The sequence below is a fragment of the Solea solea genome, chromosome 7 (genome assembly GCF_958295425.1).
Source record: "Solea solea chromosome 7, fSolSol10.1, whole genome shotgun sequence".
In the NCBI taxonomy this organism is placed as follows: domain Eukaryota; kingdom Metazoa; phylum Chordata; class Actinopteri; order Pleuronectiformes; family Soleidae; genus Solea; species Solea solea.
Window position 1 is genome coordinate 27,164,642 of NC_081140.1, and position 26,431 is coordinate 27,191,072.

Sequence of the window (26,431 nt, forward strand, 5' to 3'; positions counted from 1 at the left end):
TTCCTATAAGAAATTCCATTAATCCCCTTATGTAGTATTCCTCTGCATTTGACCCATCCTAGAATTAGGAGTAGTGGGCTGCCATACTGAGTAGCGCCCGGGGAGCAAAGGGGGTTGGGTACCTTGCTCAGGGGTACCCCAGCCCTTTTGGCAGGGTGCGGATTTGAACCAGCGACCCTCCGGTTACAAGCCAAGTTCCCTTTCCACTTGGCCACGGGCTGCCCCATTGTTATTGTTATTATCACCACAAACACAGCTAAACAACGCCTAACCCTAGTTCAAATAGCCTTTGTAAGGCTGCTGTACTGTGCTGTTTGTTTTTGAAAACCCTCCACTAGCAGTGGCTTAAAAGGCCAATAATAAAAGTGTAAAAGTGTACACAGTGTCTCTGTTGCACCCGAGTACAAACAGTGCTGGACTCTATAACTTCCACAAAGCTCCCTGAAGGCATCACAGTGTTTTAAGAACTGTGACATTAAACACCTCATTGTGTTAGAACCACTTTCCTGGATTACGTCTTTGCAGTGACAGGCCTCATTAGCCATTACATGTTCCCCTTTACATTCCACACAGCAACAACAGTGGTGCGTCTGGTTTTAAGGGGTGGAGCAGCAGCAGCAGCAGCAGTTCAGTCCTGCTGTGGCTCACACCACAGGTGTGAACTGCAAGATGTCACTTCTTCCTATTTTGTCATTTAATGTTTAAAAAGAGCCATAAAGCCTAGACTGTGTGATAGCTGATGGCACAAGAGCAGCACCAGCTTCTCACGGGACTAACTTCTACCACCTGGAACGCAACACTGGCTGCAACGACTGGGTTATGCAAATATTTATGCTGAAGGAAATGATGTCCTTACTGAAGATATTGTTGGACATCAGCTGACCAATCTCCTCCTGATTGATGGACTGCAGTTTATTTGGAGGACAAAGGCTTTGTTGATCTTCTTGAGGCTTTGTTGTTCTTCTTGAGCTGAACCATCGATCATGGTTGGGACAGGAGCTGCCGATCTGGCTCCTTCGGTTGCCGTGAAGGTCTTCGCAGCTGGAACAGCCGCCTGTGTGGCCGACTTGGTCACTTTCCCCCTGGACACAGCCAAAGTCAGACTGCAGGTCATTCATTCATTCATTCATTCATTCATTTATTTATTTATTTATTTATTTATTTATTAATGTTATTGTATTTTAATTTAAACTTCAGGAAACAATACTGCTTGACACCTTGAACCTATTAATCAGGTCCTCTTTATTTAAAATTTCCAGATACTAAAAACGTTACAAAAAATGATTTAGGAGTCGTGAATGTAATCCTTCCTGTCTGTATTTAAAATAAATTTAAATGACGAGAAGGAAATCATAATTTAAGAGGGTGGTAGTAATATAGTTGTTTTGTTTTTTTAAAGCCTCAAATAATTAAGGATTATATTTTAAATTAAAGAAAAGTATGGTGTGCTGTTATGTTTTTGTTGGATTTCGATTTTGTGGTTATTTCAATTCTTGGTTATTTGATTAGATTGCACTTCAGCCTATTCCCTTTGATTTTCAGAAACCTGGATACCAAATTACAAATGCAATATCATTCTTAATTGGTTCGACACCAAATTTCTCATTTGTACAACAAGATTTCTTTGGGCCATAATAATGCTGTTTTGTCACATGTTTCTTAAAGCAATAATTGTGTGTCTTATTACTTTGGATATTGCACTTTTTTCGTATTGCAATTTTGATTATTTTGCAATACTTTTTGCAGCTGCAAACCACAGCTGGACAGACGAAATAGCCAGTGTGAGTGAAAACTAAATGTATGAAAACTTTTTACTCAGACACACCCCTAGATGTGAAATATTGTCACGTCCAAAGCAAATCCCGTAAAGCACATGAATATGTGACGTAATTCACTTGAAAACCCAAATTTACTCAATCCAGACTCATGTCGTCACAGCTTCCAGTAAAAACAATGCTGCTCAGATGAAATGAGTCAACGTTATTTCAAATTGGATATGAGTAGCACTCAATACCCCCTGTCGACAGCTGGGGAAACTGACGTTTTATATTGGAACTGTGAGTTGATAAATTTGTTTTATGTTTACTGCAGATTCAAGGTGAAGCCGTGCCGTTAGTGTTGGGCCAGAAAGCAAAATTCAGAGGTGTGTTTGGCACCATCTTCACCATGGTGACGACCGAAGGCCCGCGGAGTCTGTACAGTGGCCTTGTGGCAGGACTGCACAGACAGATGAGCTTTGCCTCGGTCCGTATTGGCCTGTATGACACAGTAAAGCAGTTTTACAGCAGAGGCTCAGACAGTAAGTTGAGAAGAAGTAAAATCCATGTCTGCCATTTTCTTCCACTAAAACCACTATTTTCCAACAGCAGATGTCAAGATGTTTTTTTTTTAACTATTTAAATGTCCAGTGTGTAAGAAATAGTGACATCTAATGTGAGATTGCAGATTGCAGCACAGGACTACTCTCATTGACACCTCTCTTTCTTAAAAATGTCAGAGAGCTATGGTTGTCTTCACATACCAGAAAGGATATTGTTCTTCTTTGTTCACATCACATTCTCCTTGTCCTGTAAGGCTGCTGGAGAAATATGGTAAACCTCATTTTCCCCAAAGTATTTTCATTTTTAATAAGGATTTTTAGTTTAAGCTTTTACTGGGCAACAAACTGTATTTGGTAACTTCCGGAGACATTCAAAACTACGTTACCATGACATTTGAGTCACTGGAGGCCTGCAAGACTCAAAACTTCAAGTGCAGTTCCAGAAGGCAAAAAGTACGGTCATACGACTCGGTCTTCTCCTTCATCTACAGTAATGCATAGAAAGGCTGATATTTAAAAGCTGCGTGCTACTAACTCGTTTTGAAGGCAATAGCTCCAGGATGTAGGACACAGGTCAGATTCCTTCCAGAAATGACAGATGTCATTTCTCGCCTGCTTCACTCTGCCACTAAACCAGTTAAACCAGCTACTCCAATGTTCCACTGCAGTCTCACAATCAGATCGAGGTTTCTGCCCCATTTGAGATAAAGAAGTAATCTTCTGTCAACTGTTTTCTACTTCTACTGTATATATGCACAAATAAATAAATAGATGTGTGCATACACAGGTAGAAACCTGTTAGGTAGGTAGATAGATATACAGTAGATAAATAGACGCGTAGATAGACATGTTACACACACTGACATTTAGGTATTTAAAGCATATGTACGTAGAGTAGATAAATGGATGCAAATGTACAGAGATACAAGGCATATGTTTATTGATCAATTTGTTCGGATAGATGTGAAGACACGTATGTAGATTTATATCTAGCTAAATATGTAGATGTACACGTAGATAGGTAGATAGATACATGTGGGTGGGTAATAGGTTGGGTAGGTACCTATCTATGGACTTGTTTATGAACCAATGTATCTCCCTACGCACTACGTATGCACTGTGATAGATAGATAGATAGATAGATAGATAGATAGATAGAGAGTGTATTCTGCTAGTTTGTAAAGGAGTGAAAATGTCTCTTGACACGTGTGGCTTGTGTGACAGACGTAGGAATCGGGATCCGGCTGCTGGCCGGCTGCACCACTGGGGGGATGGCGGTGGCCTTTGCTCAGCCCACAGACGTGGTCAAAGTCAGGTTCCAGGCTCAGGTGCGACTGCCAGAGAGTGGTTCTGTGAAGAGGTACAACAGCACCATGGACGCCTACAAGACCATCGCCAGAGATGAAGGCATCAGAGGGCTCTGGAAAGGTAATTTTTGCTTTTTAGTTATTCATTAGAACTTCACTTGTATTTGATATGTCTGTTGTCATTGGTGTCACTATATTACAACCTACGTATCTTTTACTTTGTTATTTATATTACTCCACTACATTTCCTCTAACTGTCTTTGTTACTCGTTACTACCAAATAAAATCAGAATAAGAGTTGGTATTATGGTCTGTATTTATATAGAGCATTTCTAGCCTTGATGAGCTGCTTTATACTACAGTTTTCCCCCATTCACCCATCTTTCATTTTCTGGTAACTTTTAAAATGAGCGTCTATCACCAGTGAACATTTTCCTGACAAGTTTAATGATTTCCAACACTAATTTCAGCTTTTCTCCATTAGAACATGATGTCAGTTTTGTTAAGTGCATTCACAGTTCGAGGAAAATAACAAACTTCTGGTTTCTGACACACTGCCTGTCAAATTGCAACTCCGGAGGTTTCAAAGTGGGAGCTTGTTATGCTACAGATAGAGTATGTCCATGGTCTGACAACGTTAATGTGAAAGAGGCTTGAGGGTTACACAACACAAAACTGTCACAAGGCGGAGTTGCACTGTGGGAAAACAATGCATGTTCCTCTCAATCCAATATAATTATTTTAATGTCTGGCTAAACCATGTTGTAAAATAGAAAACTGATTAACCTTTTGTTTTTAGGGTGTCTGCCAAATATAACTCGTAACGCCATTGTAAACTGCTCTGAGCTGGTGACCTATGACATCATCAAAGAGTTCATCCTGAAGTACAACCTGATGACAGGTGAGTTCCTCAAAAAGAAACTTCAACCTCACAGACACCTCATTTTGCATTTCAGATGATGACATTGTGTCGTTTCTGTTTGTGTACCATCTTTATATGTCTCGGGGCCTAAAGCAAACATTTCTTTTTCCTCAGACAACATGCCGTGTCACTTCACTGCTGGCTTTGCGGCCGGTTTCTGCACCACCATTGTAGCGTCTCCGGTGGATGTGGTGAAAACGCGATTCATGAACTCGGTGCCTGGACAGTACAACGGTGCCCTGAACTGTGCCCTCACCATGCTCATTAAAGAGGGGCCCACAGCTTTCTATAAGGGGTATGTCGTAAATCACTGTTTCCTAAACTTTCCATAAGAGGACCCACTTCTTAAAGACAATATCACACAATATCAATCATAACGAGCACATTTGCACATGATGTAGCCACTTATTTATAGTCATGTCTGTAACACCTAATGTTGCTTTGAATTAGTTATTAAATAATTTCCAATAGATGTTTGGAAAATGATTTAAAACTTTATTGTCATGCCATGTCATAATTACCGTAATGCAGAGATACTCCGGTTTGTTTATGCTGCCATTTTGGCAGGAAAAGCTTCTGGAAAAAATTAATGGCACCAGTGTCAGTTTCAAACTTTAAAAGTTCACTGTGCACTTTAAAGCCACAGAGATCAAGTTTTAGATGTTTCCCTGCTCCAACACACCTGATTCAAGAGGTCACCGAGCTCTGCAAAAACCTGACAGTGACCCAGTCATGTGAATCAGGTGTGTTGGAGCTGGGGAAACATCTAAAACCTGATAGGGCAGGAACTGGATTGAGATTTACAACCTATAAATGCAATGTTTGAACTATAAAGAAGACTGTAAAAAATGTTTACAGTCTGTACTTAGTGAAGCATGTATGTGAAATTTAAGGCTTGGCAATAGCTCTGGATTATACGTTTTCTTTGTTCCAATATCCAATCTAGTGATTTTGATCAGGATTAGGCCAAAATTGATGTTACGAAGGTCCTGGAATGACTGGAGAGATGCATGCACCCCCTTGTGGAACTTCCTAGTAAATCATTAGGACTATATGTCAGCGACATATAGCATTTTTAAGTCACTCATATAATATCAACAATTTTCTCCATTCACGATCGTACCAATAATGGAAATTCACTACATTCAAAAAAATGTTTAGTTTAGTTTATTGTTTATTCAACCGGTACAACGAACAATTTTAATTATTGTTCCAGTGTTAGCTAATAGCTAATTGCAGCACCTCGGCAAGCAAACAAACAACAACCGGGATAGAATGAGAACATAGTACATGATAGTACATAAGAAAACTAATAGACAAGCAGACAATTAAGACAACTAAACAACAAAAACTCGAGTCGCAGTTGTCACAAACTGTCCAAGCTGCCTTTATGTGGCATGTGACGTCTCCTGTGTCAGGGATGGTTGATCATCGGTCCTAATTCATTTTTAAAATGGCATATTTTGGTGGGTTTTAAAAGACACAATACTTATTATGACCTTTTTAAATCTTGCACCTGGCAAATACTCCATATTATAAAACACTTACACTAAAACTAATAAGAACAATGCAATCAGAGATGGCAGGCTTCAGGCAAGAGTTGGAAAAAAAAAAAAGCCTTCACATTAATTTAAATTTAACATGCAAAATCTAGTGCCTTACAGTGCGTTACTACAGTGCCTTTTCTAAATAAAACTGTAAATTACAAATTTTAAAAACAAAAAGTGAAAACTGAATAAAAAACAGTCTTTGAGAATCAATGTCATAAGTAAGAAGGAAAAGATGAATGAAAAATCCTTGACTCTTTTGATTTTTTTTTTAGATTTGTGCCAGCGTTTCTTCGTCTGGGATCCTGGAACATTGTGATGTTTGTGAGCTTCGAGCAGATCAAGAGAGCCGCAGTGAGATTTCAACAGTCCATATAGTCTTCATCATATCCCCTCTGACAGCTGATATGAAGAAGCAGGCAGGTTGACGGTTGTGACGGCTGCTGGTCTGGACTTGTTCTTCCTCAGGGAAAAGGAAAGACTGTCCATCTTATCTGAGCGATCACACTGAAGAAAAACAGCAGGGATTCATCATCTTGAACTTTCTGTGACTTGAAAATTATAAATGCTGACAATGTTCTCTTTTCACAGAAAACATTTCACATATCTCAGGAGGAAAATTAAATTAAAGAAATGGCTAAAGTTAGTTGTAGCTGCTTCCATTTTAGAATCCTCTAATAACCGTTAGCATAATGTGAATCAAATGATCTGAGCGACCCCTTTTTTGCTCTCTGTCTATAGCCTTGTAAGTATTATTATAAGTTTATAGTGTGATCAGGAGGCTTTAATTGATCACAAAGAAGAGACAAATGTCCTATGCTGCAATGAAACATGTAAATGTCGTAAAAAGGGTCAAAAATCAAATTAGCTCATAAAATTTCACTAAGCCAGATTCGAAAATGGCCAACTAGGCAGCCGTATCACGCACAACTTCCCAGCCAGGACAGCAAGCTAAAAGCTACGCTAACTGGCTAACCTGTTCACAGAACACGGAGCCATATAAAATACCTCGACTCAAACAAAATTAAGTATACCCCATATTCCACTTGTCACAAAACCTGTTTTTATACCCAATTTAACCTCTTTTTTTGACAGCATATTTCGGCTGGAGCTGCTATTCTTTTACTCTTGGCCTGTTTGGTAAGTTTTTGTCAGAATTTCAAACACTAAACCTGTGAGAAAACACATTTGAGCTTCCTGATTTAAGCCATGGAGGATGAATGACTTCCGTGTGCTCTGCTGTAAAAACACTACATTTTGTCTATGGACTTTGGTGTGGGAGAGCGAATGGTTTACACACCAATAAAAGGTTGTAGGAGTAAATCAGTATAATGTGGTGTGGTGTTGGTGAGGATAACAGTTAATTAATTAATTAATACAATAGGAATGTTTTAAATGCCAAAAATATAAGATGTTTCTGGGAAATATATATAATACAATGGAAAGAATTAACTAATACAAGAGTAAGAAATGATAACAATAATAATAGGTTTTTATTTGTACACTGGAACCACATTCATAACATATATTACAAATGAAATAATAATAATAACAATAAGTATTTTAATACAAAGCAGGTGTTTGTTTGTGTATATCTGTCCGTCTGTCTTAAACTTCAATGTTGGAAGCTTTTAGCCAAATGCCGGTGTGTGTGGGAATTATATTGAAAGCTTCTTCGAATTTTAACCCATTTGTCAATTAAAAATATTTTTTAATGTTTTTTTTGGAGAAGTAGAATTCACTTTTCATGGACGCTTCTCTTTGTTTTCGTTTCACTTTACTACCTCAGGGTTTCTGTTGCCTCCATCTGTCTTGATGGTAAATGAATCACTTCCTGTGTGCAGCACGGCAACACTGAGAAACACAGAGGGAGCTGTTTATCAGGAGCTGATAAAAACTTGAATTGGCATTGTGAGAACTCATTTGACAAAAATTTGAATGTAACAGATGTTTGTTAGTGTTAAAACCTATGCAAGACAGCTTCAAGGGACTTAATTATGGTAGTTACGAGTGCGGTGGCCTGTAAGTACAAAACAATATAATATAATATTACAAAGCTTTACAAAATAAGAGATGATTACATTTTAGAATTTGTAAGAAATGTATATACAAATGCAAACATTTTTTTTACAAATCCTGAAACAAATTCACAGAAGTTGTGAAAAATGTACAATTTCCCACATTTTGGTCATTTAGCGGCTGCTTACTTTCTATTTTGTAACAGAACTCTGTTTATTCCAGTAGAAAACCATAGCCATCAATAATCGGAGAAAACTGGTGAACATATGTATATATGTCTATATATATATATATATATATATAGATATAGAAAAAATATACTGTATATATGAGAAATAGACAATGACTAAAATATAATCTGAAAAACTTTATTTTGTGCAGCAACAAATGTCTCATATACAGTATACATTTTTCCCTCTGTATATTGAGCAGTTGGAGGTTGAACTTGCTATGTCTCCCCCTGTTGGAAAGTGTTTGTGATGTACTGTATATTTGAGTGCATTGTCCTTCTGTTTTCATGCACAGCTATCTACGATATTACCACTTGTTACAACTGAATCTTGACTAAAAGGTTGTGAACATTTCTGTACATTTGTGTGGGGACCCAAAAACAAAATATCCAGCGACCCATCTGTGGGTCCTGACCCAGTGTTTGGGAATCAGCAGCAGATACCACAGCTGACTCTTGAAGTCCTGTGTACCTAATAAAGTGGTTGGTGAGTTTAAGTAACATCAGTCTGTTTTTTTAAGTCAAATTTTCCCCCCTGCTCTCTAATTTCAGTCTAATTTTATTCTTTGTATTGTATTGCATAGTCTAAACTTCTAACTTGTGTCTTAAAATCTCCCATTAATGAACAGACTAAAACTTAAGCCAACTAATGGCTTGTTTTCACTGTGTACAATCATTCAATTTACATTTATCAGTTTTTGTTGTTAGATTTCAGTATTTTGGTTGTGTTATAGACGTTTTCATTTTGTTAAAGTTGGCAAACCTTAAGGTAATATAGAAAATACTAAGAAGACAAGGCATGTTTGAAGAAGTTTCAGTATTTGTAGACGTGTAAATTAAAATGAATAGTGATTGTGATGCGACCAAAACCTTGCTTAAAACATTGTGAACCAGAACTGGATCAGACTTCACTTTGATGCCTCTTTTGCTTCAGCTGTGCCTTTTTAATGTGCACATTTCTAAGGAAATCACAGGAATAACTAGTAGTGTGCGCAGTCGTGGGGATTGACCTGACCTCACTTTCTCCATCACTAAACAGTCTTCCCTTGTATTTGTGTTAATCCCCTCAAAAATCGCAGACCCTCATACACGTGTTCAGGGTCGTTTTTTTTGTGTCACATGATGGTTCGCTGCAATCTGTCTTTGTATGGCAAAGTTAAAGGGAACTTCCTGTTTTGTGGCGAAATGGCAGCTAAATTCAAAATGGCCAACTTCCTGTTGGGTCAAGTTTGTATCCATAGGTGTGTTCAGGGTCGGTGTCTTGTGTCGGTGTGTTGTTTAGGAAGTTCCGAGGCGATTGATGAATGTATGCCAAAGTTATAGGGAACTTCCTGTTTTACGGCGAATGGTCCAAATTCGCCAAAATGCTGATGGTTGCTGTGGCCATGCCCTTTTGAATCCGCAGAATATTTTTTGAGTTTGATGTGTCTAGTACAAATAGTACAAAAGCATTTTTTTTAATGTAGGTACAACAAAGCACAAAGTTTGTTCACTTACTTAGGGTTGCAAATTGCCAAATTGGATGCCAAAATTCAAAATGGCCAACTTCCTGTTGAGTTGAGGCCATGGTTCCTGTCGACTTTTGTTCATCTCGCACTATAACATCTTCCCACTAAGTTTCAGGAAATTTGGTGGAACTCAAATTTTGGCTCTGTTTTCACCTTAGGGGTGCTACAGAGCCTTTGAGCAAGGCACGAGCAAGCCATGGGTCATTGTGTTATTGTGGGTGTCGCTGTGATGCTGCAGGTCTGTTTGTTCTGTGTGAATCTACACGGTGGAGTGAGTCTACGACTTCCTGCCTCAGAATAACTCAGCCTCGGCTAAATATGGCTCCAGTTAATCCTTAATTCTCAGGTCACTCTGTGCTGATCAGTGATCAGTGAAAGTCCATGAGGGAGTTTCCTCTCCTCAGCACAGCAGGACAATCATGCACTGAAACACACGCAGGACACCAACACTGTGTGAGTACTGTGCTTTGTCTCTTTTATGTCTTTTCTATTAAATACCTGGTTTAAAGCTAAGAGGTTTTCACTAGAAACAGGGAGATGCACTAACTTAACAAAAATCACACATTTATTCTTGCGTTTGGATTCAAAATTGTATGTACAAAGGTTTAATGCTTTCATTTTAAATTGATTTATAACAAGATATAACTTCATTTTTGAATGTATTATGTTCTACATAGAAAACCCAGATTTGTTTATAAAGTGAACATTTAAAATCAGGTTTCACTCTCAGTGTAAATTTAAATAAATATGTATTAAATATTTTTGTCTGTGTACAAATCCTTTTTCTGTACAATACCTTTTTTTTCAAACCCACTTTTTACAGAAACTGCTGTGAGCCATGTTTTGTTTGGTAAATTAATGACTAAATGTTTACTTAAAGTGTTTTTCAAAACATACACAAATAAATCTTAACTAAATGGTTGTGAAAATTCTGCCAATTTCTTTGAAAAAAGAAAGTCATAATTCTGAGATTTAATGTCCGAATTCTAAGAATGAAGTCAGAATTGAAAAAAGTCAGCAGATTTAATGTCAGGATTCTGAGATAAAAAGTTAGAATTCTAATAAAGTCAGAATTTTGAGAAAGGCAGAACTCTGAGAATAAAGGCAGAATTCGAAGAAAGTCAGAATTTAGAGATAAAAAGTCAGAATTCTGAGATAAAAGTCAGTTTTTTGAGATTTAAAGGCAGAATTCTAAGAAAGTCAGAATTCTGAAACTAAAATCAGTATGACTTTGAGTAAAATCGAACAGACAAACACCCAATCCCATCACTCTCTCATTTCTTATCAAACCTTTGGTGATATTTCCTATATTTCCATTGTTTGGGAATCACTGTCCTAAACTCCTTTTCGTCTGTACAGGCCCTGAAGGGTCTGACAATAAGCACAATGAAACAAAAACAAATCCTCACATTTTCATGTTTCCCTTCCAGTGCAGTGATGCCTCCTCTGGTTCTTCCATCAAACCTCCATGCTAACGTTCATCTGTGAGAAGAAGAGTGAAACCAACAACCATGAGCAGGGCCGAGCTAGACTCGGAGCACCACGGCGAGCTGGCCGACCTGGTGGCAGCCATGAATGTGGCGGCCAACCGCATGACTCCGCCCAACGGCTCCAGGTCCGGCCCCCCGAGGACGGCAAGACCTCGCCTCTCAGACAGAAAGATGTCCCTGCAGGAGCGAGGGAGCCGCGTGGCCCGACAGCCCACCATTGAGACCAAACGTGTGTCCATCACAGACGCTGATGTGCGAAGTTCTGTAATTCTGACACGCGTGTAAATTTAAACAAGTTACCCCGCACTAAATGAATTCTTCATACTTTTTGATTTTGTGTAGGACTGTGTCCGGCTCAACCAGTACAAGCTGAAGAATGAGATTGGAAAGGTGATTATTATTATTAATCCTTCTTTAACCCTTCATCGCCGACAGGATTTGGCATGTGTACTTCTCATTACCGTAACTCCCTGACCGTATGCATCTGGTAAGGATGCCTCCTGGACGCCTCCCTGGTGAGGATTCAGGGCACGTTCTGGGGAAGACCCAGGAGTCATTGGCCTGGCCTGGGAGGAATGCCTCTGGATTCCCTCGGAGGAGCTGGATTAAGTAGCCAGAGAGAGGGAAGTCTGGACTTCAATGCTCAAGCTGCTGCCCTACGACCTGACCTTGGATAAGCAGTAGAAGATGGATGGATGGATGGCATACATATGAACATAAATATCTGTTTTCAACTTCTTACTTTCAGCCGTCTACATTTATAATCGATCTCCAATGCAGATCCTTGTTTTTTTTCTCTGCGATTTTGTTAAGTAACGTTCAGGATTTCTGACGCATAAGGTGTAATCTACTTGTAGTCGGAAGCCAGAGATTCCACGTTCTTAGTCCACAGTTTCAACAGAAACAGATTTCCAACTCAGAAGGTTGTCCTCGCAACTTTTTTTACTTGTATGCAATATTGGCATAAGGCTTGGACCCGTGCATTGAACCAGGGCTCTATAGCACCCCCTAAGCTGAAACGTGGGTTGTACCGAATATCACAAAACTTGGTGGGAACTTATAATAGCCCAAGACGTCCAAAAAATCAATTGGGTCCAAGGCCTCAACTCAACAGGAAGTCAGCCGTTTTTGAATTTGGCGTCCATCTTGGCGATTGGTGCGCTTTGTAAATGAACAAACTTGTCTGAGAGCATTCATCGTACCAACGTAAAAAAAAAGCGACAATCCTGTAATTATAGTGATACACACAAAAACTTTAACTCAGTAGTTATACTCATTTAATAGTGAACAAATAGCTGCAGCTCGCTGCGTTTGACTAACTCGTACTACGTTATACGATCTGCATCATTGGATTGTTCTTCCACCACAGGGTTCATATGGAGTGGTGAAGTTAGCTTACAATGAAGACTCGGAACAGTACTACGTAAGTTAAAACTCATAAAAACTGTGCAGAAAGTGTCGTCAAACTGAGTTTGTCTAACTTTTGTCTGACTTTTTTGTATTCAGGCGATGAAAGTCGTCTCAAAAAAGAAGCTCATGAAACAGTGTGGATTTTTTCGTGAGTGAAAAACTTTCCAACTAATACAATAATAATAATAATAAATAACAATTGAAACGTGGTTTTGCTATTCCTGCGCTGATACTGTGTTTGTGTGCGTTTTCTTCCAGGTCGTCTGTCTGCACAAGGTTCCAACTCACAGCAGCAGCACGATCCGTTCCCTAAAGCCACGTTGCCTCTGGAGAAAGTGTACAAAGAAATCGCCATCCTGAAGAAACTGGACCATCACAATGTTGTCAAACTGGTGGAGGTCAGTCAAAGGTCAAATGTGACATAGTCGTGAAGGTGTGATTAAAATATAGATGAGTACAGTTTTGTATAAAGTACCTCAAAGCAAAACAAGTATCTGACCAAAAAATGACTTTTGTAGAAGTTTAAGTTACTTTGTATTTCTTAACCACACAAAGAAAACCAACATCTTCAAATAAATTCAGTATCAAAAATAAATATTTCTATAAAAATCTATTTTAAAACACCACTCAGGAAAGTAAATTGGCCACATAAATTAAATTTCAAATACATAATTAATGGAATGGAAAAGTTTTGCACTGTTTGCCCTGATTTCATTTTATACCCCATAACAAAACTCATAATTTATGCACCTCTAAAAAACTTGCATTAACACACCTAGCGCACATACTTTTACACATTTTTGATTTTATTTTATTTTTTAATGGTTTAAACCAACATCAGTCCTTTTCATACGTATCAAATATTAATATTAAAAAAATAATAATTTTTAAGTTGCATCAAAAATAGTGAATTGAATGGGTTTCAATTAGGACATTTTTGTCTATAGGTGTGTTAGTGTGAGTATTTTAGTTTAAGTATGTAAAAACATTACAGGAAAACACTCAAAATCACAAAATGACAATAACAATGGGTGGTTTAAAAACATAAATAACGAAATACGGGACACGGCTCACAATGCTTACATTGTGGGGCAAGGGAATGTAAACTCTGAGCCAAAATGGTGCCCAGCATGGATTTGGCTGTAAAACTACGGTGTCCTAGGAGAATGTTTTGCTAAAAACAGCGATGGCTTGTGGCACCAATAGCTAACTGCCTTACAATTACCTAAGTAAAAGTCTATGTCTAGTCCAAGTATATTTACTATAAAAAGTAACTTTAGTAAAAAATAAGTGAGAAAATGAAGCATGCATATGTTTGTCTGACAGGTGCTTGATGATCCTGTTGAAGATGGACTTCACATGGGTAGGGACTCATTTATCCATTTTGTAGTTACTGAATTAAGCACATTATTCATTCATTCTCCATGATACATGAAGTATACGGGATGAACAGAGGGCAGTCATTAAAATCACATTATTTGTCCTCAAGCCTTCGAATTGATGTCAAGGGGGTATGTTTTTATTTTTGTTTTCAAGTGTTTTTGGATGGACATCATATACATTGTTAATATATAATAATTTTCTGTCTTTGTCCACCCTTCAGTCCAGTGATGGAGGTGCCTACAGACGACCCTTTCACAGAGGAACAGGCTCGTTTTTACTTCAGAGACGTCATCCTGGGAATAGAGTACTGTGAGTCTAGAGTCTCGCTTTGCAAGAACAGCATAAATTTACTTTAAAAAGCTTGATTCCTTATGTTTTTGCTGTCTTTATTTATTATATGGATATTTTACATGCTTTAATTTTGTTTAGACTTTTATTTTTAAATAGTTTTTAATAGTTATCTTCATGTAATTTGGATTTAAACAAGTAATCTATAAACGGTTATTCCCAAACACTGGGTTGGGGCCCACAGGTAGGTTACAGGAGATATTTTTTGGGTCCCCATACAAATTTGCATTTTAAGATTTATTTGTGTATATACACTGCCTGGCCAAAAAAAAAGTCACCACCTGAAAAAGAGTCACATACTCGTTGGACTGTCTTTAGCTTTGATTATGGCACTCATTCAGTGTGGCATTGTTTCCATAAGCTACTGCGATGTCACAAGATTTATTTCCGTCCAGTGTTGCATTCATTTTTCACCAAGATCTTGTATTGATGATGGGAGAGTCGGGCCACTGAGCAAAGCCTTCTCCAGCACATCCCAAAGATTCCCAATGAGGTTAAGGTCTGGACTCTGTGGTGGCCAATCCATGTGTGAAAATGATGTCTCATGCTCCCTGAACCACTCTTTCACAATTTGAGCCTGATGAATCCTGACATTGTCATCTTGGAATATGCCCATGCCATCAGGGAAGAAAAAAAAATGCATTGATGGAATCATCTGGTCATTCATTATATTCAGGTAGTCAGCTGACCTCATTCTTTGGCCACATAATGTTGCTGAACCTAGACCTGACCAACTGCAGCAACCCCTTACCTATTTGCTTAGTTAAATCCAGGTGGCGACTTTTTTTTTTGACCAGGCAGTGTATTTCAAATAAAATGAAGTTGCAGTTTTAATTTAAATAAATTATTTATTAATTGTTAATTTAAAGTGGGTTCCCTTATAGAATGTTTGGGAAACACTGCTATAAAACTGAGGACCCTTGTTCTGATTATCATCAGAGATTGTTGAACATGGTGTATTGTTTAAGATTAAAGCTGATTAAAGGTTGCCTTTTGCAGTGCACTACCACAAGATCATCCACAGAGACATTAAACCCTCCAACCTGCTGCTGGGAGACGACGGTCACGTCAAGATCGCGGACTTTGGCGTGAGCAACGAGTTTGAGGGCGCAGACGCGCTGCTGTCGAGCACGGCGGGCACACCGGCGTTCATGGCCCCTGAGATGATGTCCGAACACGAGCTGAGCTTCAGCGGGAAAGTGAGATGCAGCTGTGAATTATGCCGTGTTTACACTGGACGCAATTTGTCGCGTCACTCCGTATCCATACGTGCGACGGGATCATTTTGTACATTTTGTGACGTGATGGGAAAGTTGGCCGCAAGTTGCCATATTTTCAACAGAAATAACGGCCATTTCTTTTCACCATCAACCAAAGAGTTGTTGCACTCTCTGCTGTGGAAACGTCTGCAGAGAAGGAACCGTCGTCTTGTGTGGTTCCACAACAAACATACGGAGCCGGACACAACGTGGCGAGTTTCACGATGGTTTCTCCTCTGCAGACGTTTTACACAAGGGATAAAGTGTTGTACATTTCTGAGTGTCCACACAAAAAAAGCGGAGTCTGGATGCTGGCAAGTACGTGACGTCATCTGGAGAATCTCAACGCTGATTTTGCCATTACATTACATTACATTATATGTCATTTAGCAGACGCTTTTATCCAAAGCGACTTACAATAAGTGCATTTAAACATTTGGGTACAAATAAGATCTAGAAGTAAGTAAGAGCTTCAAGTAAGCCAAACTATGAAGTGCTAGTCATAAGTGCGATATATAATTATTATTTTTTTTTTTTTGTCGTCGTCGTCTTAGTCAAGGTAGAGTCGGAAGAAATGTGTTTTTAGTCGGCGGCGGAAGATGTGGAGGCTTTCCGCTGTCCGGATGTTGATGGGGAGCTCTTCCACCATTTGGGAGCTAGGACAGTGAACAGTCTTGAGTTCTGCGAATGCCTCTACGATCCTCTCAGTGAGGGGGCAGCAAGCCGGTTTGCCGATGCGGAGTGGGCGGGCTGGGGTGTAGGTTTTGATCATGTCCTGGATGTAGGCTGGACCGGAGCCGTTTGTAGCATGGAACGCCATCACGTTGTCGTGATCTTTCGCAAAGGTGGAAAAATTTAAACTCGAGGGGCAGACACGATTTTGTTGCGTCGCTTTGCCCCAATCAACAGGTATATATCGCATCTGTGCATTGACTTTCTGGTCCTGGGTATGACACTAAACTGCATCCAGGCGGAGTGGAGAGGTCGTGCGTGGGATCAGTGCACCCCATCCTGAAACCTATAAAAAGCACACAGGGGAGTGAGTGTGGTCGGTGCAACAAAACTGTGAGTGGGCCCTTGGGTTATTAGGGTTTGGAATCTCCAAGTCTCCAATGGCAGTTGTCTTGCAAGCTGCTGTGGTCTAAGGCGAACCTTGACTGTAATAAAGTCTTCGACAAGCACTCCAACCAGAATCGGCACATCTCCATCCCAGATGGTGCTGGTGGAGAAGGTGGGTGCCCAAAGTGCATGGGTCTCAGGCTCGAAACCTGAGATCCACTGTAAACAAACTCCAGCGAAGGCTATTCAGGCCAGAACCAACGAGCCAATTGAATCCCAAAGGATCTGATATGGAAATACTGCTCGGACACGAGCGACTGCCTAGTAGTAGCATTGACTTTGTATGTAAAGTTTTTGGGCGACAAATTTGCGTTACGTCCGGTGTGAACACAGCATAAAACTTCCTCTCGTCATAATTTCAGACGCTGCTATTTTAATGGAACGTCCTTGATAATAAGCGTTTGTGTACGTGTGTGTTTTGCAGGCATTAGACGTGTGGGCGATGGGAGTCACACTGTACTGTTTTGTTTTTGGGAAGGTAAGCAAGGGTCACAGCAAGTTATCTCTCTCTGTCTGTCATCAATGTCCAACAGTCCAAACTTGGCGGAAGACTCACCAAAGGCACAAGTGTATGCTGTGCCGACTTGAAATGTAGAAGAAATGTAAGCGATATCAGTAGAAATGCCACAAATATATCCCTAAAAGAACCAACAGATATTCTGTTTATCTTGCTTTTAACCACATATCTTCAGAACAAACAGTTTGCGTGACAGGCTTCAAACTTGCGGGTGACTTGCTAAGGGCACCAGTGTGTGCAGTGTCCAAGTTGACTGTTTTTGGATAATAAAAGCCAGAGATATATTCATTCCATTCCATTTTTGTCCCCTCTCCACCCAAATCAAATTAATGTGGAGATGCAAAACTGTACTTCTACATGTACACATTAGTGCATTTAAGTGTCGGGGGTGGCATCACATAATATTTCAAAAACAAATTTGTTAATATTGCATTTTGATATAGACATTGGATGTGACGCATGTTACAGACCTCTGATATAGTTGGTGAAAATGATCAGATTGTCTGTAGGTTGTGCTGGAAAAAAGGACATTCTATATTGCACATTTTCTTGTATTCTCTTTATATATGTTTTAACATAGTAATGGAAAGAAAGCCACTTAAATGCTCTGTACTCTTATGGGTCAACGATAAATTCATATTTTTCTGTTTCCAGTGCCCTTTTTACGATGAATACGTCGTCTCTCTGCACAACAAGATCAAGAGCAAACCTGTGGAGTTTCTAGAGACGTAAGCAAACTACGTTATTACGTTTGTATTCTCTATTCTGTTAGCAACTTTCTGTCTACAGTTTTTTACGGATCAATCTGAATTTTCCATGACAGGTAGGTGATCACCCAAGTATAGTCCCAATTGTCCCAATTTTGGATAAGAATCTGCCCACTGATGACGTCACAAAAATGACCAAATGTAAGAAGAAATCCCCATTTCGTATAAATGGGCAGAACTGTAAATAATCTCTAAAATATCCATCAAACATCATGGGACTTGAATTAAATTTGGTATGTGTGTGGAGGATCAGTCAATCTACCACCTGACCAAGTCAGGATCTGCATCTGATTCAGATTCTGGATTTGGACAATTTAAATCAAGTTCAGATGTGCCCACTGATGACGTCACAAAGATTTATCTGATATTCAAGAAATCTCTATCTCTTCTAATGGGCAAAACTGCAGATTACATATTATGTACTGTATTTGGGGACAGTTTAAATGTAACATGGTTCAGTCCAATTGAACAAGTTCAGATGTGTCATCAACATCTTAAAAGATCAGGATGATTTTTTTTATGATTATGTAACATGGTAATATCTCTAATTAGGTAAAGTTCTATACAGATCCAAAAAGTTCTTCTGCATCAAGTGGGTGAAACATAAGATCTCTTTTAGTGATCTTGTTACAGATCCTGTGCAAATTTGTGAACATATACACTAATTTGCCAATTGACTCTTTTTCTCACAGGCCATTGATTAGTAATGAACTGAAGGAGCTGATTGGACAGATGCTGGACAAAAACCCAGAAACAAGAATCACCATCCCTGAAGTTAAAGTCGGTCACAAAAAAGACTAATTGATTTTTTGAAATCAAGTGTTCGCCACAGTCTCAATGAGGGTGCGTGTAATTACAGGTTCACCCGTGGGTGACAGAGAATGGCTTGAATCTGCTCCCTCTAGAGGAGGAGCACTGCACTGCGGTGGAGGTCACAGAGGAGGAGGTGCAGAACAGCGTCAAACTCATCCCCAGCCTTTCTGCTGTGGTGAGTCCAAAACCAATCCTCAGGGTCCTGTGGTCAATTTATATGCATTATTTAAAGACAGATTTTATTTAAAGGGTACGGAAGAGTATTAGTGCCACATTTAAAAAAACAAAAATGAAAGAAAGAAAAAAAAAACAGCACAAATTCTGAGATTAAAGTCAGAATTCTGAGATTAAAGATTAAAGTCGCAATTCTGAGATTTTACTGTCAAAATTATTCTGAATTTCTGATTTTAATCTCAGAATTCTGAGTTAAATCTCACTTTGATCTCAGAATTCTGACTTTTCTCTAGAACTCTGACTTTTAATCTCAGAATTAATGCAATTTTTTTTGTACTTGAAATTATTATAAGTATAAAAATTGTCTGAGGTTAAACGGTGTTAGTAAATTTTGACTAGAACGTTGACACAAGTGGGTGAATTTATACTTTATAGACAGTCAAACTAGATTAGAGGACAACAGGTTTGTGCTGCCATTAAAGAAATTCAAATCCTCACTAAACTTTGACATTTACCACTCTGTGATAAGTATATAAGTAGTCAAATAATTAATTGTTTAATTTTATTTGAACTCAAAACAGGGTCATCATGGTCTATTGACCCTTAATTTCAATACAAAGCTAAACATTTATGGTAAATGGTTGGACTTAAGTAAAACTACAGGTGTAACACAGAAGTAATTATTTTACCCTTATTTTCACCTTTATCTTCTTGACTGTAGATGCACCCTTTGGTGTGGAGATTAAATTGTCTTTGTTTAAAATGTCCTTTCTTTCCCCCGTGTCACTGCAGATTCTGGTGAAGTCCATGCTAAGGAAGCGCTCCTTCAGTAATCCCTTTGAGTGTCAGGGCAGACGAGCAGAGAGGTCCATGTCTGCCCCCGGTGGTCTCCTTACGTAAGTAGACCTCTCTCTGCAAAATCTCACCCACTCCACGCTCCCTGCCAAACTGCCAGCTCTGAGATTATGGGGCCTCTAATGCTGTGTTCACATCAGACGTGTCTATCGTGCCGTGGGATCATTTTGTGACGCTGGGTGCAAGTCACCATATCTTAAACAGACGTAACGTAGCATTTCTTTTCAACCATCAACCAAGGCCAAGGCCTTATTTGTTCTTTGAGCTCTCTCACTTGTTCTTTGCATTCCCTCACTTGGTCTTTGCGCTCCCTGATTTGTTCTTTGTGCTCTCTCACTTGTTCTTTGCTCTCCCTGATTTGTTCTTTGCGCCGTGGTTTTTAAAATTAAATTGAAATATCTAATGTTAGATACTTTCAATTGTTTTGTTGTATGTAACAATTTCCAGACGGCGGTCTGTGCATAGATTTTGTATGTAAAGTTGTCGCACGTGAAATTCTTGTTGCGTCCGGTATGAACACAGCATAATCCGTGTATCATTAGCTCATTAGTTTTTCAAAATGAAAAAAAGACAAATAATGACTTGTTTTTTCCTATTTCCGATATTGTGCTCATTTGAAAAACGCTAGTTTCGTGATCCGACAGTAAAGTCAGAGAGAAAATTCACAGATTCTTCAACGACATCAAACACATGCATTTTCAATCATCCTTTTCATCAAAAAGAGCTGGAGAAACTACATTGATCTCTACGTGCCGTCATCAGTGAGACCGGAGCACAGGGGCCGTCTACAAATTGCAACACCTAAAAAAAGCTATTTAAAAAATATTCAATAACTTCACCATAATACACACGGTATTATGATGTTCTGAAACGTTCTGAAACGTTCTGCTTTTTACATTATGGTGAAGTAATTCACGATCATTACTAGTACATATTCACAGAAAATACAAAAAGAGTTTTGTTTTGTTTTCAAACTGAGTGGTGTAGCACATCCTGCAGGAGACATTTGAAGTTTATAGAGAGTTTGATGACACTACACTGTATTATGGTAAAGTTATTTAAAATTATTACTAATAAATATTCAAAACAATTAGTTGTGGTGTATTATCATGTACAGTACAGCAGTAAACTTTACAGAAAGTTTGGTGTAGTTATTCAATATTTTTAATATTTTTTGGGGCGTTGCACTTTGTATGCATTAAAAAAAAGTTATATGCATAAAACTTTACATTTTCTTGTCCCGTGTGAAGCTCCCCTGTCACAGCCATTATCCGTCTTTTCATTTTTCATTTTATTTTGAAAATCAAATTAACAGTTCGTTATCTGTTTTTTTCATTTTTCATTTCATTTTGAAAAACGAATGGTACAGGGATTTGAACTAAACAAAGCAGCGAGCGCATGCTTGTCAGTCAGTAGTAAAACCTAACATAAATAACCAATCATATCTAGAACAGTAATCTCTGAATTAAGTTAATCATTTTTTACAAATTAAAAGGTGCTTTGCTCCAGTCTTCTTTGAGAAGAAGGTTAGATTTTCTTTAAATCTGATCTTCTTGGAGGGATGATGTACACTGCAAAAAACAGCCCCAATAGAAGATAGAATTGAATAAATACTAAAAATAAATAAAGGAAACACATGAAAAAAATTTGAGAACACTCAAAAATGCACAAACTGCCATTTGTTTTTAACAATATGCATGGAAAAAAAGGGTAAAATATTCTTGAAATTAAAAGCCAAAAACACAAAATGTGTCTAGATGACGTGTTTAAGGGTTAGGCTGATTTTAAGAATTTTTACCTTGAAATTTCACAGTGTGTACACACACACACACAGTATTTAACACATTTCATGCACAACAGTAGTGAACACGCAAGTGTAAAACTTGCGTGTTGAGATTATTTTTCTTTTTAGGCAGTTTTTTTAGTGCAGTTCCAGTAATTAAATATGAATATTTTACAGAATGAGGCTCTTTCCACCTGTTTACAGTCTTTATGCTGAGTCATGCTAGCTTTAACTGCCACAGTCCAGCTGTAATAAAATCTGTATTTCTGTAATTCTGGCCCCTTACGTCTCCTTCTCGCAGAGGTTCTTGGGGTTTGTTGGGTTCTTCACCTCTGCTTCATCCTTCCTTGAGGTAATTTATTTTTTTTCTGTCCTAAAGCATGTAGCATGTTGAGCTCATGTGCTCCACAACCAGAACAGCTCATCTGTTGTTAAGAGGATTTAAGAGAGACAAGACAAACGCAAAGCTTCCAACAAACGAGCTGTACCTAAAATAACTGGACAAACACACACGCTCGGTGCTGTTGTTGTTGTTGTTGATGATGAGTGCAGAGCCGTACTGTTTAGGGCCCCTGTCACCACAGAGGGGCCCCCAAATACTCTTGACATGTCTCTCAAAACAGCGTTTTTGCTGCAACCATCACCTGGTCCTCAATGTTAGAGCTCCTCTGTATACGCTCACCTGCCACTTTATTAGGTACAACTGTTCAACTGCTGATTAATGCAAATATCTAATCAGTTAGACAGTAAGTGAAGCTCACTTCCTCTAAAATGTCAGATATGTTCTGTTTTGTATTTACATTTCAACACTAAACGTGCACGAGAACAAAGTGTCACAAGTTCGTTCACAATCAGCCGTTTATCACGGATGACTGATAGTTTTGTTAGTAGTTTAGTAGTAGTTTTGGTAGTAAGCTTTTAATAGTTGTTTTACTGGTAGTTTAGAAGTTTAAGTCATAGTAATGTTGGTAGTAGTTTAGTAGGAGGTTTGGTAGTTGTTTTATTAGTAATTTAGTAGTAGTTTCGGTAGTAGGTTTTTAGCAGTTTTTTGACTGGTAGTTTAGTAGTTTTAGTAATAGTAATTTTGGTTGTAATTTAATAGGAGTTTTGACAGTAGGTTTTTACCAGTTGTTTTACTGGTACTTTAGTAGTTTTAGTAAGTAATTTTGGTAGTAGTTTAGTAGGTGATTTGGTAGTAGGTTTTTAGCAGTTGTTTTACTGGTAGTTTAGTACTTTTAGTAATTGTTATTTTGGTAGTCATTTTGGTAGTAGTTTATAGGAGCTTTGGTAGTTTTTAGCAGTTTTAGTGGTTGTTAAGTAGTTTTAGTAATATCAATTTTGCTAGTAGTTATTTTTTTAGTAGTAGTTTTGGTTGTCATTTAGTAGTAGTTTTGGTAGTAGGTTTTTAGAAGTTGTTTTAGTAGTAGTTTATTAGTTTTAGTAGTAGTTTTGGTAGTAATTGGCAGTAGTTTTGGTAGTAGGTTTTTAGCAGTTGTTTTACTGGTAGTTTAATAGATGTAGTAATAGTAATTTTGTGAGTTATGGTGCCGGTCATTTTTTGGGAGCTTTGCCTGCCAACATGGTGGTGTGATCAAACTGTGTCATGTGATGTCCGCAGCTCTGTGCTGGAGTTAGAAATAAATTCTGCCCGGGGGCCTCATAAAGGCGGCTCGGTGCTGGCTCTGGTTGACTGCTTCCTGTTTCCTCTTGATGAGGTTGATGTAATGTGATGAGCTGTTCTGTTGAGGACACACCCCCTGTGACAGTTTTAGTGTAGTGTCCCCTCCCACCCCCGCACCTCCCCACCTCCTCTTTCCCCCTGTCTTTCATTCCAATAACACGACAGAGCTGTGTCTGTGTCCACAGGAAAGTGAGCAATGAGGGCAGCAGAGACGGAGAGTTGGAGGACTTGTATGAAGTCGACACATTTACAGAGTGCACAGACTGAAATTCACACTTTTATTTTCGGCTTTGGCATCATTCTGACTGTGCTCACATGATTGTTGTAATGCAGAAAACTGTCACGTCACATTCTGAATGCAAATGAGATAGATTGTAAGTTAAATTCATAAAACAACAGCAAGTAAAAATAGATTTCTCTCAATTCAGCTTGTTTTAATATTTAAATTGCACGTAAATGGATGTACAGCAATTATTTACTTTGTGTTGTTCTTACCGATGTAAATAAGCTAAATTAATTAGATATTTTTTAATTTGTTGAATAAAATCTCTAATATCAAACAGTGATTTTGAAAGAAGCTACTGGACTTATTTTGTTTATATAATTCTCCTTAGTTTTGCCCTATGTTTATTTTTTGTTCTGTCTTTCAATCTTCAGTCTTTCTGCTTTTGTTTGTCATTTTTACTTTTTACTTAAATCCTGTATAAATACACACATTCTATAAGCTAATTTGCCACAACAACAATCTCATGTTTCTGTACACATTCAGAAAAGGTAACAAACCTAAAGGCCAACAAGGTTGATGTATAAAATGCACCTTGTTCTTTAGACCACTAGAGGGAAGCATTGTGCTGCAAGAAGACTGATCATGAAAAACCAAGAGGCCCCTTAAATAGAGACAGAAAAGCCCTTTATAATTGCAGAAACACATTTTTTTCCTTTACAACAACAACAACTTTTACAAAATGTATTCTACTTCTGCTGAGAATCTTAAAAATTAATTTGCACCGAATTTCACGAAACTAGGTGGGAAACATGTAGCCCAAGACGAACAAAAGGTCCATCGGGTCCATGGCCTCAACTCAACAGGAAGTCGGCCAGTTTGAATTTGAACTCGTCTGACATAAAAGAAATGCGACAATTTGTACTAGACACATCAAAGGCAAAAAGTTACCAGAAGGTTTGCGGATTCAAATGGCGTGGCTATGCAACCATCAGAATTTTGGTACATTTTGACCATTCGCCACAAGACAGGAAGTGCCCTATAACTTCGCTACACATTGACCGATCACCTCAAAACTTCATATGTGACACAAGAAACCAGCCCGAACACTTAACTGAACCCAACCAGCCTTTTAGTCACCATTTGGCCACGAAACAGCAAGTGCCCTCTTACTTGTTTTTTCATTTATTTTCTGTTACATTGCAGGATGTTTCTCTTATGATGAAACTACAAATGTGAAATCTGTTGCATTTTGTGGTTTATACAGTGAAGGGAAAAAAATATTTATAGAATTAAAAGATCATTTCAAAGAATATACCAGGTGCTATGTGTAGGCTGCTATAATTATCACTGCAGGTGGGGCTCATTTTCACTCTTTTATGTACTGGCAGGTTGCTTAAGCTAATAATACGTCACGATGATGAATGTGTTCTGTGTACTTGTACCTATAGCTGTCAGATAAAATTTATAAACAAGCCTCAGTTTGTGCCTCTGAATTGTAGTTGGATACAAGAATAAAAGACCATAACTTGTTCAAAGTAGGCTGCTGGATGTTTGAAATGCAAATTGTTGCCCTTTTCTCCTTTTGATTGTGCAGCAAAAATAGATGTATCAGCTCAGCCAAGACAGGGAGGAGGCATGATGCTGCAGAAAGTAAAAATGCCTGAGCGAGAAGAGAAGAGTGCTGGCCGCTGCCATTCACTATCACAGCAAAGGCTGTTAGTGAAGCATCTTCATCAGCACAAATTTACAGGTTTATCTGGCCGAGCTGTGGCGGATGCACCACTGGTTTCAGAAAGGCAGGATTCACTGAGGGAGATTTGAGCCTACACTGGAGGTGAGTGTAGTAGAAGGAACTGGATCTCGGAGGATGTGGGACTGAAACTGTGCAGAGTGGGAAAAAGAAACTGAGAAACCAACAGCACAGTGATAATAACATACTGCTGCTGATGCTGTTGCTGCTCAAGAAAAAACAGCCACACATGGAAGTGTGGAAAATATGTTGGTGTAACTAGTGCTGTTAACAAGACCACACTAACCAAGACCAAGTCAAGACCAATACCAGAGGGTATCAAGACCACATCAGGACCATTTAGGTTAAAACACTATGTCAAGACCAAGAAAAGACATTTTAGGGACCAGCACCAAGTGACCAAGACCATGGCAGGGTAAGACCAAGTCAAGCCCAGGACCACAGTGAACCGAGACTAAGACAATACCTTTTAGGGTCCAACACTTGGTCAAGACCAGAGTGAACCTTGAGCAAGACAAGAGCTTTTAGAGACCAACACTTAGTCAAGACCAAGACCAGAGTGAACCAATACCAAGACAAGACCTTTCAGGGACCAACACTTAGTCAAGAAGATCAAGACCATGGCAGGGTAAGACCAAGTCAAGACCAAGAGCAGAGTGAACCAAGACTAAGACGAGACCTTTTAGGGATCAAAACTTAGTCAAGAAGACCAAGACCATGGCTGGGTAAGACCAAGTCAAGACCAGTTTCAGAGAAACTAAAACATGTTTCTGAAGGTTAATTGACTGATCTGACTAAGAGCTCTTTGCTATTGTTCTGTGATAAACAACATAATTTACATTACATGACATTACATGACATTACGTGATTTTCCATGATTTTCCATCACAAATAAAATAACCTGCACCCTGAGATGGCTTTGTCCAGTAAAAACAACACAGAAAGAAAACGATTATGAAACAAATAAACTCAATTCAAATTCAAATTTAGCTGAAACGGTTCCC

General features: G+C 38.7%; 2 protein-coding genes across 4 annotated transcripts; both read left to right on the plus strand.

Annotated features, from left to right (window-relative positions):
• Nucleotides 1–13: 13 nt before the first annotated feature.
• Nucleotides 14–8,845, plus strand: LOC131462095 (mitochondrial uncoupling protein 2-like). 2 transcript variants are annotated; one of them, XM_058633019.1, is made up of 6 exons: nt 14–1,109; nt 2,092–2,299; nt 3,545–3,748; nt 4,427–4,528; nt 4,664–4,844; nt 6,372–8,845. In XM_058633019.1, exons 1-6 carry the CDS (start codon nt 984–986, stop codon nt 6,472–6,474), a joined length of 924 nt encoding a protein of 307 aa, XP_058489002.1. In that variant the 5' UTR covers nt 14–983; the 3' UTR covers nt 6,475–8,845. The 2 variants fall into 2 exon arrangements, with proteins under 2 accessions (XP_058489002.1, XP_058489003.1); XM_058633020.1 differs by lacking the exon at nt 4,427–4,528 and having other exon boundaries at nt 4,724–4,844.
• An 84-nt stretch (nt 8,846–8,929) lies between these two features.
• On the plus strand, nt 8,930–24,017 carry camkk1b (calcium/calmodulin-dependent protein kinase kinase 1, alpha b). 2 transcript variants are annotated; one of them, XM_058633017.1, is made up of 17 exons: nt 8,930–10,305; nt 11,283–11,594; nt 11,685–11,732; nt 12,712–12,765; nt 12,849–12,900; nt 13,011–13,150; nt 14,079–14,115; nt 14,242–14,263; nt 14,356–14,444; nt 15,483–15,682; nt 17,286–17,339; nt 18,033–18,106; nt 18,838–18,925; nt 19,005–19,133; nt 19,925–20,028; nt 22,072–22,122; nt 23,637–24,017. In XM_058633017.1, the coding sequence occupies exons 2-17, from the start codon at nt 11,364–11,366 to the stop codon at nt 23,716–23,718; spliced, it is 1,455 nt and encodes a 484-aa protein (XP_058489000.1). In that variant the 5' UTR covers nt 8,930–10,305; nt 11,283–11,363; the 3' UTR covers nt 23,719–24,017. The 2 variants fall into 2 exon arrangements, with proteins under 2 accessions (XP_058489000.1, XP_058489001.1); XM_058633018.1 differs by lacking the exon at nt 22,072–22,122.
• The last annotated feature ends 2,414 nt before the right edge of the window (nt 24,018–26,431 follow it).